The sequence below is a fragment of the Onychomys torridus genome, chromosome 2 (genome assembly GCF_903995425.1).
Source record: "Onychomys torridus chromosome 2, mOncTor1.1, whole genome shotgun sequence".
NCBI lineage: Eukaryota > Metazoa > Chordata > Mammalia > Rodentia > Cricetidae > Onychomys > Onychomys torridus.
The window spans coordinates 78038332-78052763 of record NC_050444.1 but is presented as its reverse complement, the minus strand read 5'-3'; the positions used below and the strand labels follow the sequence as shown (position 1 = coordinate 78052763).

At 46.3% G+C, this 14432-nt stretch overlaps 1 protein-coding gene across 5 annotated transcripts in view; it reads right to left on the bottom strand.

Annotated features, from left to right (window-relative positions):
* The window catches only part of Palm2akap2 (PALM2 and AKAP2 fusion), a 474173-nt gene that overhangs the window by 194421 nt on the left and 265320 nt on the right, over positions 1-14432 (bottom strand). For all 5 annotated transcript variants that reach the window (XM_036179073.1, XM_036179074.1, XM_036179075.1 and 2 more), the window contains exons 5-6: positions 10568-10682; positions 9540-9561 (exon numbers count right to left, since the gene is read on the bottom strand). In XM_036179073.1, the coding sequence (XP_036034966.1) occupies positions 9540-9561; positions 10568-10682 (137 nt within the window). The remainder of the gene's footprint in view (positions 1-9539; positions 9562-10567; positions 10683-14432) is intronic.

Here is a 14432-nt window from a genome sequence, read left to right as displayed (position 1 = left end):
CAGCAACATTAGCAAGAAGCACACGTTCTTTACATTTCTGCTTTCCTCCCCAAATACCTTCTAATAACAAAGAACTCCAGAAAAGTGAAGAGCTAGTGGTACATACTCATATTACAGGAAGAGCTCGATTCTCAACAGATTCACATGCTTTGAAAATCCTCCCCACCCAGCCTCAATCACAGCCCCTTTCAGGATGTGCAACATCAGTGAGGAAATTAAAACAAAAAAACAAAAAACCCGAGACACAATACAGATTCACCTAAGAGCAGAGCTAGGTACAATGACTATAGATACTGGAAAAATATGTCCCCTTCCCACCATAGCTGGAGGGACAGTGCCCTATGATTTCTTTATAACTCCCTCTTACTAGTCCTGAGCTGCCTATGGGACCAGGGCCGGCCGTGTGAGGCCACTGTCCATCTGACATTGGGCTAAGGAAGAGCCTCCCTGTGTGAGGACACCAGGACCCCTATCTCATAAACCAAGCTCAGAAGAGCACAAGCCCCCCCCCCCCTCAACAGGCCTGGAGTTGAACCCAAAAAGGGTCGCAGGACTTACCAGCTGCTCTGCAGGCCCCTGCCTGCCCTGGTGATGGATCTGCTGTGGGTGAACAGCTTGGCAGGTCAGGGAGCTGAGAGGAAATAGAACTTACTGCATCTGGTAGCAGAAAACAGGGAATACAACAGGTACAGTGTTGGGAGGCCCAGTGGGTTCACTGCCCAGACAGCAGCTTGCTTGCCCTACATAATGGACACCAGGCTCAGAGTCAACAAAGTCGAGTGTTAGCCCAGTGGCTGGAAGTCAACAGAGTCGCTGAGGCAGGAGGGATGCTGGCCAGACAGCTCAAGCCCCAGGAGTGTCTGTCTATGGGAAGAGTCATCAGAAAACTCCAGAGCCCAGGACGATGGTGGAAAGGAGCAAAGACAGCCTAGCTCCTAGAGGCATTGTGAACTTGGTACAATTGAGCAAGCGCAGGGCACCCACTGAAATGTGCATGGAATAGTGTGTTCCTCTTCTCTTCTCACCATCCTGAGCTACCCTTGTTCCCCCTGCAGTGCTGGGGCTGAATCCAGGGCCTTGTACATCTAGACAAGTCTGATACACTGACACCCTTTGGTAGAGAAAAGTAACAGTGGTTACTGCTGAGTTTTCTGCCCCACTGGGTGCTTTCTTCCATCTGAAACTCCCCAAAGGAATCCCCATCCTTGAAAGACCAACTGCATCCCCTACTGGGAAAAAACAAACAAACAAACCAAAAACCAAAAAACCCAAAAAAACCCAAAACCTATTTTTCAGAAAAATTGAAATAATCTCTGACACTATATATATACACATATTATTTATTTATTTATTTCTCTCTTTCTCTTTCTCTCTTTCTCTTTCTTTCTTTCTTTCTTCCTTTCTCTCTCTCTTTCTTTCTTTCTTCCTTCCTTCCTGAGACAGGGTTTCTCTGTGTAGTCTTGGTTGTCCTGGAAAACTCGTTCTGTAGACTAAGCTAGACTTGAACTCAGCCTGCCTCTGCCTTCTGAGTGCTGGGATTAAAGGTGCGTGCCACCACTGCCCAGTTCTTTTTTTCTTTTTTATGAAAGTGAAGTTTTTAAAAGAATCAGTTACTGTGCTACTGTACAATAACAGGATCAGACTCGTTCACAGCCCCTAAATACTAAATAGGAAAACTATTTTACAAAATGGGTCTATGGCTAGCATATTGCTCTGTAGTTTTCTCCTGGCCAAAAAAAAAAAAAAAAAAAAAAAAAATTAAACGCATAAGTGACTTTTGGAAATTATAAAAACAATCTCACATACATGGCTGTTCACAGTCTTGGTCTAGATCATTTCTTTAGAATTCGCTGCCTGATGATTCCCCAATGGCGAAAGGTAAGCGCATGGAAGGGTTTGCTCTGACTCGCCCCCTTGCTTTCCTTTCCAAACTTTAGCACGGTCATTTGTTCTCTCTGTCTCACGCTTTATGCCCTCTCCGCCATCATCATCACTTTCATGAAACACAAAAGCCGAGCACCTACCCCAGGCTCTCCCCTGTGCAATCCACTCTGCGGCATCCTACGCATCCTAGGCACTTCCCCACCTCCCCATCACACCCAGGATAAAGCCATGTCTGCCACGTTAAGAACATCTGTGTTTGCACCGCAGTGCGGCACTTCTGTACTCTAGCATAGATACATTTCCTATGGTTCTCGGCTCTCTTTCCTGTCCTATTAGACTAGAAAACTCAATGAAAACAGAGACTGCTCTCTGCTCATCATGACTTCCCAGGGACCTAGGCCAGCGCCAAGTGTGTACTCAACGTATATTGTTAAATAAGTTAAACCAGCTCATTTGTAGTACAGATACAAAGACAACTCATGATAAGATGTAGAACTAAAGCCAAGCAAAAATCAAGGTCATAATGGAGGGCAGTTTCTGAGTGAGTGGGAAAGCAATCCATTCTGAAGATTTTTAAATGCGGTTATTTCCAAAATATAATTTCTTCACATCTAAGAGTGACAAATGTTTTTAATGTTTATTTAGCTCAGTCAATCCACTACTTAGTGATACATAGAGACAATAGAGCACATTCATCTATATTGAATCAACACAAAATTTTAGAAACAGAGATTTGTGGCTTGACTACCAACTGTATTATCTGGTTTATGTAGTCCCTGATTGTATCAATAAAACATAAATGCAGGGAAAATGGAGGAAAGGCAAGCATATTCTCTGAACTGGAAACAGAGCTTTCTGAGATATATTCACTTGGAGGACCACTTTTTATACACAATAGAAAAACTCCAGACTTTATCCCATGCTTTTACTACTTCAGGTGGGGTTCCAAATAACACTGCCAAGTGAACTCGCTGTTGGCTCAGCGGAAGATGTGTCACTGGACTAAGGAGGGAGACCCTCAGATGCACTTGGAGAAACACCTTGACAAGCCCACTTAGGAGGTAAGGCATGAGGGGCACCGGAAATGAACACTGACAGGTATGCCAAAGTATCAGAAGAGACCAGGGAAGCCCTGGAGCCAGACAAAAAGACCTGGGCATCTCCCAGAGAGAAGCAGGAAAGCAAAGAAGGAAGATGCTAGAAAGCTGGGCTCTGCACGATGCTACTCCTTTGCGTGCATCATGGTTAAGTCCGAGGATCTTGGAACGACAATCACTTATTAGTAGTTGCATGGAACTACTCCATGCCTCTGACATACCCCCACCAGAATCTGTGCTGCTGCTCATCTGTAGCATCTCTTGTATTCTGTCTTGTGGCTTACTACCTGCAGTTCACTCAGGATCCTGGATGGTAGCCTTAACTCCTCCCACTTCAGGACTTCAGGTCTCCATCAGTTCTTTGCCTGTTTCCCATCTCATACCTATCTTAACTAAAAAAAAAAAAAAAAAAAAAAGGATGTGTGTATCTTTAGTGCACATACGTGTGTGTGTGTGCATGTATGCATCCACAGAGGCCAGAAGAGGTTGTCAGGTGGCCTCCTCTGTCTATCCCTCTCCATTTATTCCTTTTAGGCAAGGTCTCTCCATGAACCTGAGGGCATGCATATTCTCGGTTAGGTTGGAAGCTAGCAAACCCCAGCAATCCTTCTGTTTCCATCACCACTTGGAGATGGGATTACAGGGATGCCTGGCTTGTTATACTGGGGCTGGGATCTGAAATTTGGTTCTCATGATTGCAGAGCCCGTGCTCTTAGATGCTGGGCCATTGCTCCAGCTCCTTCCCCTCTTTAACCTATTTTGTTGCTTTAATACTGACAGGTCTTTCTTGTACTCTCCTTCCCTATTTTTTAGCCTTCATACTGGAAAGACCTATAAACAGACACTGGACTAGGATCAGTTTCACTCTATGGCAACCAGGCCATGCACTGACTCACATAGGAGTCTAAACAGTGCAGGATGTACTGATATTGGACCATTATGTTCTTAGGGCAAAGGTGGAATTTCTCTAAGACAATGGATTTTTTCCATATCAACCATGTGGGATTAAAAAAAAACAGGACACAATGCAGATAAGGTGTCTTTTTATGTCTGTAATTCCAACCTCTGGGAGGCTAAGCAGGAGGATAGCCAGAGTTCAAGCCAGCCTAGGTAACATATCAAGTTCCAGGCCAGCCCAGGCTACAGAGTAATGCCCTGATTTAAAGCAAGAAGAGCAACAAACGAAACCCCGGACAGATGTGGTAGTGCATGCCTGTAATCTCAGTACTCAGGACGCAGAGACAGGAGGATTGCCACAAGTTTGAGGCCAGCCTACTGTGTGTAGAATTCCAGCCCAGCCAGGACTACAGTCTAAGACTGTCCCAAACAATCCCCCATAGCAAAGCAAACAAGGAACGGTGGGAAGACATTGGACTGGAGTAAGGTTCATATTCCTTCTCTCTTTCCCCAGCTGTACAGGCACTGGAGTTCGGATCCTGGGCAGGAAAGCCAGATTTGAATATCCTTTTACTTCAGGGAGGAAGTCAGGCTGGGCGGCGGCAGTTATAAAGATGCCTGAAGGAGAATCTGTGAAGATGAGTCTGGATTGGATCCAGGGGTTGAGTAGCCATACAAACACTGGATAGTTTTCTCTAACCTTGAGCTTCTATGCCTCCTGAACTCAGAGTGCAGCTGTCTCCCTGCTCTCATGCTCTCACTGTGGGGAGGTATGCATGGCCCAGACAAGGCAGGGCCAGCAGGAGCAGCAGCTTGACATGAGCCAATCTGGAAGGTTAGAAGCGTTTTGCTCGCAGTGGTTCATGAAAAGATGATGCAGCTATGAGGGACTAGAGCAGCCGAGGAGAGGGGAGATGAGCAGAGCAGGTCTGCAGACCTTCTGAGTGTCACTAAAGACTTCCAGATGTCTCTGGAATGGGACCTCAGCCAGTGTGACTTCCTGTATTCAAATGAAATAGAGGTTCAAGCCATCAAGACCAAGTAAGACATCAGAGATGGGTCACATGTGTGTCTAGGACATTCTATGTTCAACATAGTGTTGCTAGGGTGAACATTTTAGCAGATAGAAGCAAAAGCCACTTACAGACACAAGACTGTGCTTCTGAGAGAGCCTGTAGCTCAGGGCTTATGTTCAGTCCCACTTCAGGAGGCTGCCCCTGGCCAGAAGTCAATGAATGATGAAAGTACCCTTGTCTAATGTCCACCAGCTACAAGCCCAATGACCACGACTCTTGGGGGATTGGGAGCTACGTGACTTCTGCTAGGAGACAAGGGTTGGAGGGCGAGACATCAGAGGGAGACCAGAGTAGTAGCCTCCTCAAGGCATCAAGTACAAACCTCACATTGGGCAAGGTGGTGCACACCTTTAATTCCAGCACTCAGGAGGCAGAGGCAGGTAGGTCTCTGTGAGTTTGAGGCCAGCCTGGACTATATAGCGAGCTCTAGTTAGGATTACATGGAGAGAGACCCTGTCTTAAAACAAACAAACAAACAAAAAAAACCAAAACAGCCCCCCCCCCTGCAATGTGGTGGTATTGTGTTCCCCAAAATGTTGTGCACCCTAATAAACTTATCTGGGGTCAGAGACAGAACAGCCACAATATTAAACATAGAGGATAGGCAGTGGTAGCACACCCCTTTAATCCTAGCATTGCAGAGGCAGAAATCCATCTGTTAAAGGATACAGCCAAGCATGGTGACTCACGCCTTTAATCTACCTTTTGATGGTAGAAAGCAGAAAGGTATATAAGGTGTGAGGGCCAGAAACTAGAAACATTTGGCTGGTTAAGCTTTCAGGCTTTTGAGCAACAGTTCAGCTGAGATTCATTCTGGATGAGGACTGAGAGGCTTCCAGTCTGAGGAAACTGGATCACCTGAGGAACTAGCAAGGTGAGGTGGCTGTGGCTTGTTCTGCTTCTCTGATCTTCCAGCATTTGCCCCAATAACTGGCCTCAGGTTTGATTTTAACAAGACTCTTTAAGATTCCTGCTACACGCCCCCCCAAAAAAACAGAATAGCAAATGGCCTTTAGCTGGCCTTAGTCACTAAGGTGCCCCTTTTCTGTCAACACCCAGGGTCTCTCAGCATTGTCTCTGCTGTCAGAGAAGATAGAGCACATCACACACGGGGCAGATATTCGGAGTGCATCTTTGTTCCAGCATAGCTAAAACACTGAAGTACTTACGAAGAACACATACAGCTAGAGCTGGAGGCACAGCCTTGATGAGAACTCTTCTTGACACATGGGAGATAGACAACCAAGTATTGAGCTTTCCCAATCAGGGTGTGGAGGTTTTGGTGTGGCTCCAGGATACCATTGACTGGGATAGGACAGGAATCTAAGCTCAGCAGCCAACAGCAAGACTGGGATAGGTCCAGGATGCACATGCTCCTTTGCTTGTTTTGGCCAAGGCTTCACCTAAGGTATATGCTGTGGGTATATACTGTGCTGACTACCTTAGCTGTCAGCCTGACATAATCTAGAATCAGCTGGGAAAATGGTCTCAAGGGGGGTTTTCTAGATTGGGTTGGCCTACAGGCATATGTGTGGGGAATTGCCTTAATTTTTTGTAGATTTATTTTATGTATATGAGTGTTTTGCCTGCATGTATTATGTGTACTACATCCATGTCTGATGCCCTCAGAATTCAGAAGAGGATAGTGGATCCCTTGAATTGGAGGGCACATTGTGGGTGTTGGGAACTGAACCTGGGTCCTTTGCAAGAGCAACAAGTACTCTTAAATGCTGAACAGTCAATTTCTCCAGCCCCTTGGGAGATTATGTTAATTGATGTGGGAAGACCTGCCCACTGTGGGTGGCACCATCTCCTAGGTAGGGGATGGATCCTACATGGTATAAAATGAAGAGAGGTGGTTGAGTTTGAATATGCAGGTAGGCATTCACTTCTCTCTGCTCTTGACTGTGGGTGTGATGTGACTAGCTGATGCTCCTGTTGCTTTGACTTCCCTATTATGATGGACTGTAACCTGAGACTGTGAGCTAACATAAACTCTCTTCCTCCAAGTTGATTTTTTTGGTCCTGGTATTTATCGCAGCCACAGAGACGAAACTAAAGCACGTACCATATGCAATTTATACTCACACAAAACATTGAAGGCTCTGGTAGGTAACCATGTTATTTAAAGAACAGAGGAACACATCATAGCTCATTCAGAAAATTGTAACCAAGAGTGGAATGAACTGTTCTCCCAAGCAGGGCTTCATAAAAAACCATCAAAGACCCAACAATATTACCACTTCCTCTAATATATGTCAGATCATATGCAGGAGGGTATCCAAAGAAGACCCATTGTGTGTGTGTCTGCAAACACAAACACACATATAAATGCACACACACACACACACACACACACACACACACACACACACACGCGCGCATAGGCACGCACCCACCCTCCTCCTCAGCACTTACAGACAGAGGACGCTGGAACTGACTCTTTGCAGCATCTACACAGTTCACACAGTCCTAGCTAGAACTAGATTCTGCAGCCAGCATGTCTACGTCTCTGAAACTGAGGTTTTTCCTTTCAGTATCAACATTCTAGAATAATTTCTTACTAAGCCTTAGTAACAAGCTGGTTGATTCTAAGAGGGTCTCATCAACTTAGAATCTTTGAAATAAAGAATTTGAAAACAGACCTCTCAATGCCCCCCAAGTGGGATGCATTTGGGGGCTTTATTCTCAGATCATAAAATGACCTTGACATGGATCATATTCTTATTAGCACATGTGCCCTTCTTCAGACGTCTTCCTTTGCTAGTAGGTGTGACCGATGGAGGTCACGAAGGCTTAGAACCACAGGGGTCAGGAATCACACTGTAGGGTAACAGGTAAGACCACAGAAATAGCTCCTGAGGATCTCTGAAAATCATACCCTCCTAAGTCTGAGGTCACCCATCTCTGGGCTCCCAAAGTCTTTTGTCAGGATGCCTCCTGCCTCTGTGAATGCTTGCAGGGTCCAGAGAAAGCACTGGGAAGGCCGCAGGAGGAAACGAGCAGGGGCTTCTGGGATGTAAATGAAAGGAACAGGGGTAACAGATTACAACCTGGCTCCGTTTTGGCTTATTAAGTAGTAGACTACTCAGACATCCAGGCCAGACACAGGCACTCAGGGGCAGGATATACAGATTCCTCACCTACCCCGACTATCAGAGAAAAGATCAAGGATGGTCCTGGTTAGAGGACAGGGTAGCAGGAGGCAGGAAAGGGCACAGCATGAAAGGACAACATGACTTCCACAGATGCAAGTGTCTGTGGGTCCATGCTCCAGCCGCAGCGTGGCCTGGCAGTGATTCCACGTCCCTGATACCATAACCTCTGCCACTCTCTGTGCAGAGCTCCCAGGTCCCTGTGGCCACCCCCTTCATCTGTGTCCCAGTTGAGTCACAACCTAGAGGGGCTGGGCTTCTCTCCTAGAAAATGCGGTTGGTCCTTTACTCCCAGAGTTCCTGCTGGTGTGTCCCTGCCTCGGGTTCCGAGAACAGAAGGTTTCATTTATGTCCTTCTCAAAGATCACTACAAGGGAGCTCAAATCCAGGGCTTTCACTTGCTGGGAGGTGGGGTTCATGATACCTTCTCTGTTGCTTTATTTCATCTATCTTTTGCACCAGTCAGAACCATCCTACATGCAAATATCTGGTCTGTGGTTGACCCAGAAGAAACGTATTACACATCATATTTTTAAGAACTGTCCTCCATTTGTTTTCCCCTCAATGACAACCGGAAATGCTCTGATGCCCACTCCTCTGACCCCTGATCATCTTCCTGAGCTAGAGGCTGACTGTGTGAGAGCCACAGGAGAGGCAGGTAGCAGCTGATGCTCCCATGTGTCCCTGCATTTTGAAGCCCATCTAGTGAGGGCCACCATGAAAACAGCAACTCGGAGTTTGTAGCTGGGGTCAGGGGATGCAGTTAAACACAGAGGCATAGTCTCAAGTTCACCCCCACATCCCAGGAGGGCAGAGGAGGGGAGAGGAGAAGGACCTGTCCCTTCTGTCTCGCTGGGAATAGGGCTACTAAAGTCCTATGCCCACTTGCCAGGGCTCAGGGTCAGATATCATGGAAGGAAGGGAAATTATGCCTCGCCTAGTTCCCTGGAAGGCTAGCAAGGTTCTAGTGGCCTAGGATGATGGAGGGAAGGAGTCCTTCCATCCTTTCAAAAGAAAGCTCCAGAGGCCTTAGAAGGGTTTCCTGAACACCAAATCATCTCTGATGTGACCTGGAGACTTAGTGACTGGCGAGGATGGGCTGGTTCCTGCAAGGGACTTAGCTGACTCCAGCACACTCTTTTGCCGACCCATTTCAAGGAAAGTCCAGACAGCAAGTCTTTGGGGAGGCTTGAGCTGGGGGGAAAAGCTGGCCAATGTGCTAATGGAAGCATCAAGTCAAGGAGCGGAGGCGGTAAAGATGGCCATGTGAACCCCTTGGGGCCCTTGCCAGCTAGGCTGCAGCCCCTTGCCTGGGATGCCCTGAGGAAGTACCAGTTCACATCTCTCTCCTGGTGAGTCTGTATGAATGAGAAGCACTCAGCAGACCGGGAAGAAATCATCCATATATAGCCAGGGCAGAGTGCACTTACCTCCATCAGCAGTGGAGAGACTCTGTGGAGACAAGAGCAGGGCAGAGTGTCACTGTGTGAGTGTGGCATGTCCTAACCCCAAGCCCCAGACACAGAGCCAGAACCTGGCAGGCAGCTGACAAGACCCAAGCTTGCTTTTCTTCTGGGATCAGTTAAGGCTCTGCCATTCTCAACTTACACTGAATGTCAATCAATTTATTGGAAGATCATTTCAATCATCCAGCAACGATTCTGAGTTGTGCTAGAGATGCTATATTAGAAAATTCCCATCTTGAACTTAATTTTATATAGCTTTTTTTTTTTTCTTATCACAAGGACAGGAGATAGAAAGTAGGGTCATGAGAAATTAGGGCCTCTCTGGTGTTACCTCTAAGAGCCATTTGTTTTTACATTGGGGGAATTCCATGCATTTACAGGGTTTGTATTGGGAGTCCTGCCCATTTGCTACAATCTTGCCTCTGGCCCTTTGATAAAGGAAAGGCTCCAAAGGCGAATTCTGACTAAAGTTACCCAAGGTTGTCTAATCTGCTTAAACGGAACTGGGTTTATAGTTCTGGCACCTAATTTGAAGACTTTTCAGACATTTGAGAGATATGGGGTGTGGACAGCAGCAAATACGTAGGATTCACCTAGCAGACTTGTCTCCATGCCTCCCAGTGAAGACAGGCCTCTCTGCTGCTGGGATGGAACCAGCGCCTGGCACTTCTACCCTCTTTTCAGTGTACTGTTCAGATTTCTTGGCTACAGTCTAGCCCAGTGGTTCTCAACCTGTGGGTTATGACCCCTTTAGGGGTCCTGTACCAGCTATCCTGCATGTCAGATATTTACATCACAATTCCTAGCAGTTGCAAAAGTACAGTTATAAAGTAGTAATGAAATAATTTTGTGGTTGGGGTATCAGCACACTGTGAAGAACTGCATTAAAAGGTTGCAGTATTAGAAGGTTGAGAACCACAGCACTGTCTCCTTCTCCAGGGGCCTGCCTCCCATTCCCTGCGGTTAGAGAAACCAGGCTTTTTTTCCTTCACCTTCTGCAGGTCCTTGAAGGATTTCTCTGTCTCCTTCAGTTTCTCGAGGATGAGCTGCTCTTTGGCAGATATCTGGGACTCTTCACTTTCGAGCGCTTGTATTTCCTGCTCCAGCCTGGAAGACACACAAACAGAGGACAAGATGCTTTATTGTCCTTCCATCCATTGGCAAGGAAGCAGCAGCCACCTTCCTGCGGAGCAACCTGTACCTTCCATTGTACACTACACCGAGAAACCAGGCCAAGGTTTTTCCATTACAGAGTATCCTGTGCATCCAACTTTGTTGCCAGGAAGACACCAATCAAAGGAAAACCACACAGGACTGCCTCTATTGCCTCATGGCCACTGCTCTGCAACATGTTTGGTGTCATTGCTCTGGCACCCCAGCAACCCTGATGATGTGCGTATTTCTTATTCAGAGGTAGATTGTGTTCACACAGCTCAGGACGTACGATTGGCAGGAAACAGCTTCAGATTTTCCTAGCTATCTCAGAAGAACGTCTATTTCCTTTGGATGGCCAAAGGCCAAAGGCCAAAGGGCAAAGGGGAAAAGGCCAGTGTTCCTCAAAGGAAGTATACTGCTAAGAAGTGGCTGGTGGCCAGAACCCTGGAGTTGCTGTCTCTTCCTCAGGGACCTCTACTGCCAAACACAGACACAATGGATGGGACAGATGCAACTGTTTCTGGATAGTTTCTTAGTATAGCTACAACTATTCTATATTGTTTCAAGATGGGAACTTTTAGCACTCTCAAGAGACTCTGAGAATATTCCAGAAGAGCAGCTACGGTTGTGCTTGGGGGTAAAGCATTTGTTTTCTTCTAGTATAATGACAGGAATGATGATTAGCTGCTTGCTGAGTACTTGTTCACTGTTCCAAGAACTAATCCACACAGTGTGATGGCTACTCTTGGTTGTCAACTTGACTACATCTGGAATGAACTACAAGGACCTGTGAGAGATTTTCTGCTCAGTTTGGAGTATGTGAATCGACTTCTAGTCTGGACCTTTTAGTCAGGAAGACCTACGTCTTTGATCTGAATCTTGGGGTGGGAAGATACACCTTTAGTCTCAGCCATACCTTCTTCTGGAAGTCTATATAAAAACATAGAAGGAAGCTTTGGCTCTTTGCCTGCTTGCTGTAGCCTTACTAGCATACCCATTCCTTCACTGGTATTAGAGCCTACTTCTTTGGGACTCCAGCATATACTGAAGACCAGCTGAGACATCTGGCTTTGTGGACTGAGCAACTACTGGATTCTTGGACTTTCTGTTCACAGCCAGCCATTGTTGGATGAGCTGGACTGCAGTTATAAGTCATTCCAACAAATCCCCTTTATATATATATATTCACTCTATAAGTTGTTGCTCTAAATAGATAAGATCACCAAGGATTTGTATGGTGTAGTAGCTATTTCAGAGCTTTGACACAAGAATGCAAGCAAGCCAGGAGGTCTGACACCAGCCCCCCTACCCCACCTGCAGTCACTGTCCTAGCTCTTACTGCATTGGTTCTACAATGTCTCACACATTCCTTGCTCAAACACATTGCATGTATTGGGATAGTGGGCCAGTGTTGTATTGCAACCAGGTCATGGTGTATGATGCAGAGATAGACGACTTCTGTCTAAAAGACTCTACACTTCCGGTCTTCTTGAATTCTTTGGTCTGAACTTCTAGTTCATTCATTCGTTCATTCATTCATTCTTCATCCATTGGTCATTCACTCATCCATTTTTGCTGGTCGATATTGCCCATGGACACCATGGAAGCTTTGCTGTAGTTGACACCTGACTAGGTAGATCTCCCTTGTTCTCCTCCTTGCCAATCGTCTCAGCTCTCCTGGGAACTGGCTAGCAAGTATGTTAGATTCACACTTGAAACGAAGAGTTCAGGGTGAGAGTTCTGAGAGGCAAAGGGCATCAAGGCACAGGTACGGACTGATTAGGGTGAGGCTGTGCTGCAACCTTGGCTTTTGTCCCTGGATGTGAGAAATGTACATTCCTCAAGTGACCACACTGTCAGACACACTCGTTAGACTACGCAGGAAGAGTGGGGACCACGCAAATTACAGCACCCCAAAGTATCCTGCCTCTCAGTGCCTCCTGACCCCTTCCGTCTCTGTCAGGCTTCCCTTTGGGCTTAACTTGCACAGCGGCTCTCTTTGCTCTGATGTGCTACACCTCTCTCTCCTCCTGGAAACTCATCACACACCTAGAACTATTCTTAACTTAAGTGCCCCCACCCCTCAGTTTCCAGAGAGTTACCTGTTGGGGTGACTTCCCTTTTTCTGTACCCCTTTCTGCCATTTTATTTGCTCTAAGACAGGGCCTCAGGGATCCCAGTCTAGCCTCACACTCCTTCTAACTCTACCTACTGAGAGTTCAGGTTACAGGCGTGTACCACCATGCTTGGTTTATTGTCCATGGAACCCAAGGTTTTATATGCGCTAGGCAAGTACTCTTCCAATTAAGCAGCGTCCTTAGTCCTTCCTTGCACCTCTAAACCTGTTGCTCTCATTTATCAGCATCTTACCAGATCTACTGTAGGTTACAGTAGCCGTTTTCTTTTTTCTTCTTTTCTTTGTTTTGTTTATTTTGCTGTTTTTCAAGACAGGGTTTCTCTGTGTAGCCCAGGCTGGCCTTGAACTCACAGAGATCTGCCTGCCTCTGCCTCCCGAGTGCTGAGATTAAAGGCGTTCTCCACCACCGCCCAGTTTAGCAGCAGTTTTCTGTAGAGGTGACTTTCCTCCTGGAAGAAAGTGGCAGCATCTCTGCTCTAGTTGTTTATAACTCAAGGAAACAAGTACTGGTGTTATTGACATCTAGCAAACAGAGACTGGGCCGGGCGGTGGTGGCGCACACCTTTAATCCCAGCACTCGGGAGGCAGAGGCAGGCGGATCTCTGTGAGTTCGAGGCCAACCTGGGCCACAGAGTAAGTTCCAGGAAAGGCGCAAAGCTACACAGAGAAACCCTGTCTCAAACAAAACAAAACAAAAACAAAAACAAAACCCCAAAACAAACAAAAAAAGCAAACGGAGACTAGAGATGCTAATAAACACCTTATGATGCACAAACAGTCCCTGTAGAGAAGAATGACCTGGCCCTCAAATAGCAACAGGCATTACTAATTTCTCCACCTGGATTAAAAATTTATCAAGGTGAGGAAGGACACACATTCTCAATATTCAAACATTTAATGAATTAATACAAAAGCTGAACCAGCTTGCACAAAGGCTAGTAGAGATGAGGTAATCAGAATTCCTGAAACCAGAGAACCTTCTCCAGCAAGCATCGACTAGGGAGGCTGAGCGTGGGTTGAATATAAATATGATCCAAATGAGAGGGCCTGAATGACAAAGAGGTGTGAATGCAGATGTAGAACTCTTTTACTGTCCCCAGTGCTCAGCAAAAGCTTCTGCATACATCTCTGTGAATTATTCTCTGGAGAAATTGATGAGAGGCGTGAGAGCAGAATAGGAGCAACACACACAGGACAGCTGGGGTGACCTATAAATCACAGCAATGCAATTCCTGGGCCAGAAATCTCTTAGACAGGATGCGTGAAACTAGTGACCAGGTGAGTTCCAAGATTTCACCTAAATCTCAAAAGAGTATCTCAGCAGATGCCTCAGATAGTATCCTTTAAAACAGTCTGTCCCTTGAGGACTGCAGAGGTAGCTCAGTGGTTAAGAGCATTTGGTTAAGAGCATTTGGTTAAGAGCATTTGCTGCTCTTTCAGAGGACCTAAGTTCGAGAACCAGTACCCATGTCAGGTGGTTCACAACTGCTTGCAACTCTAGCTCCAGGGGATCTGATGACCTCTTCTGGACTCCATAGACATTGCACTTATACATGCACATACCC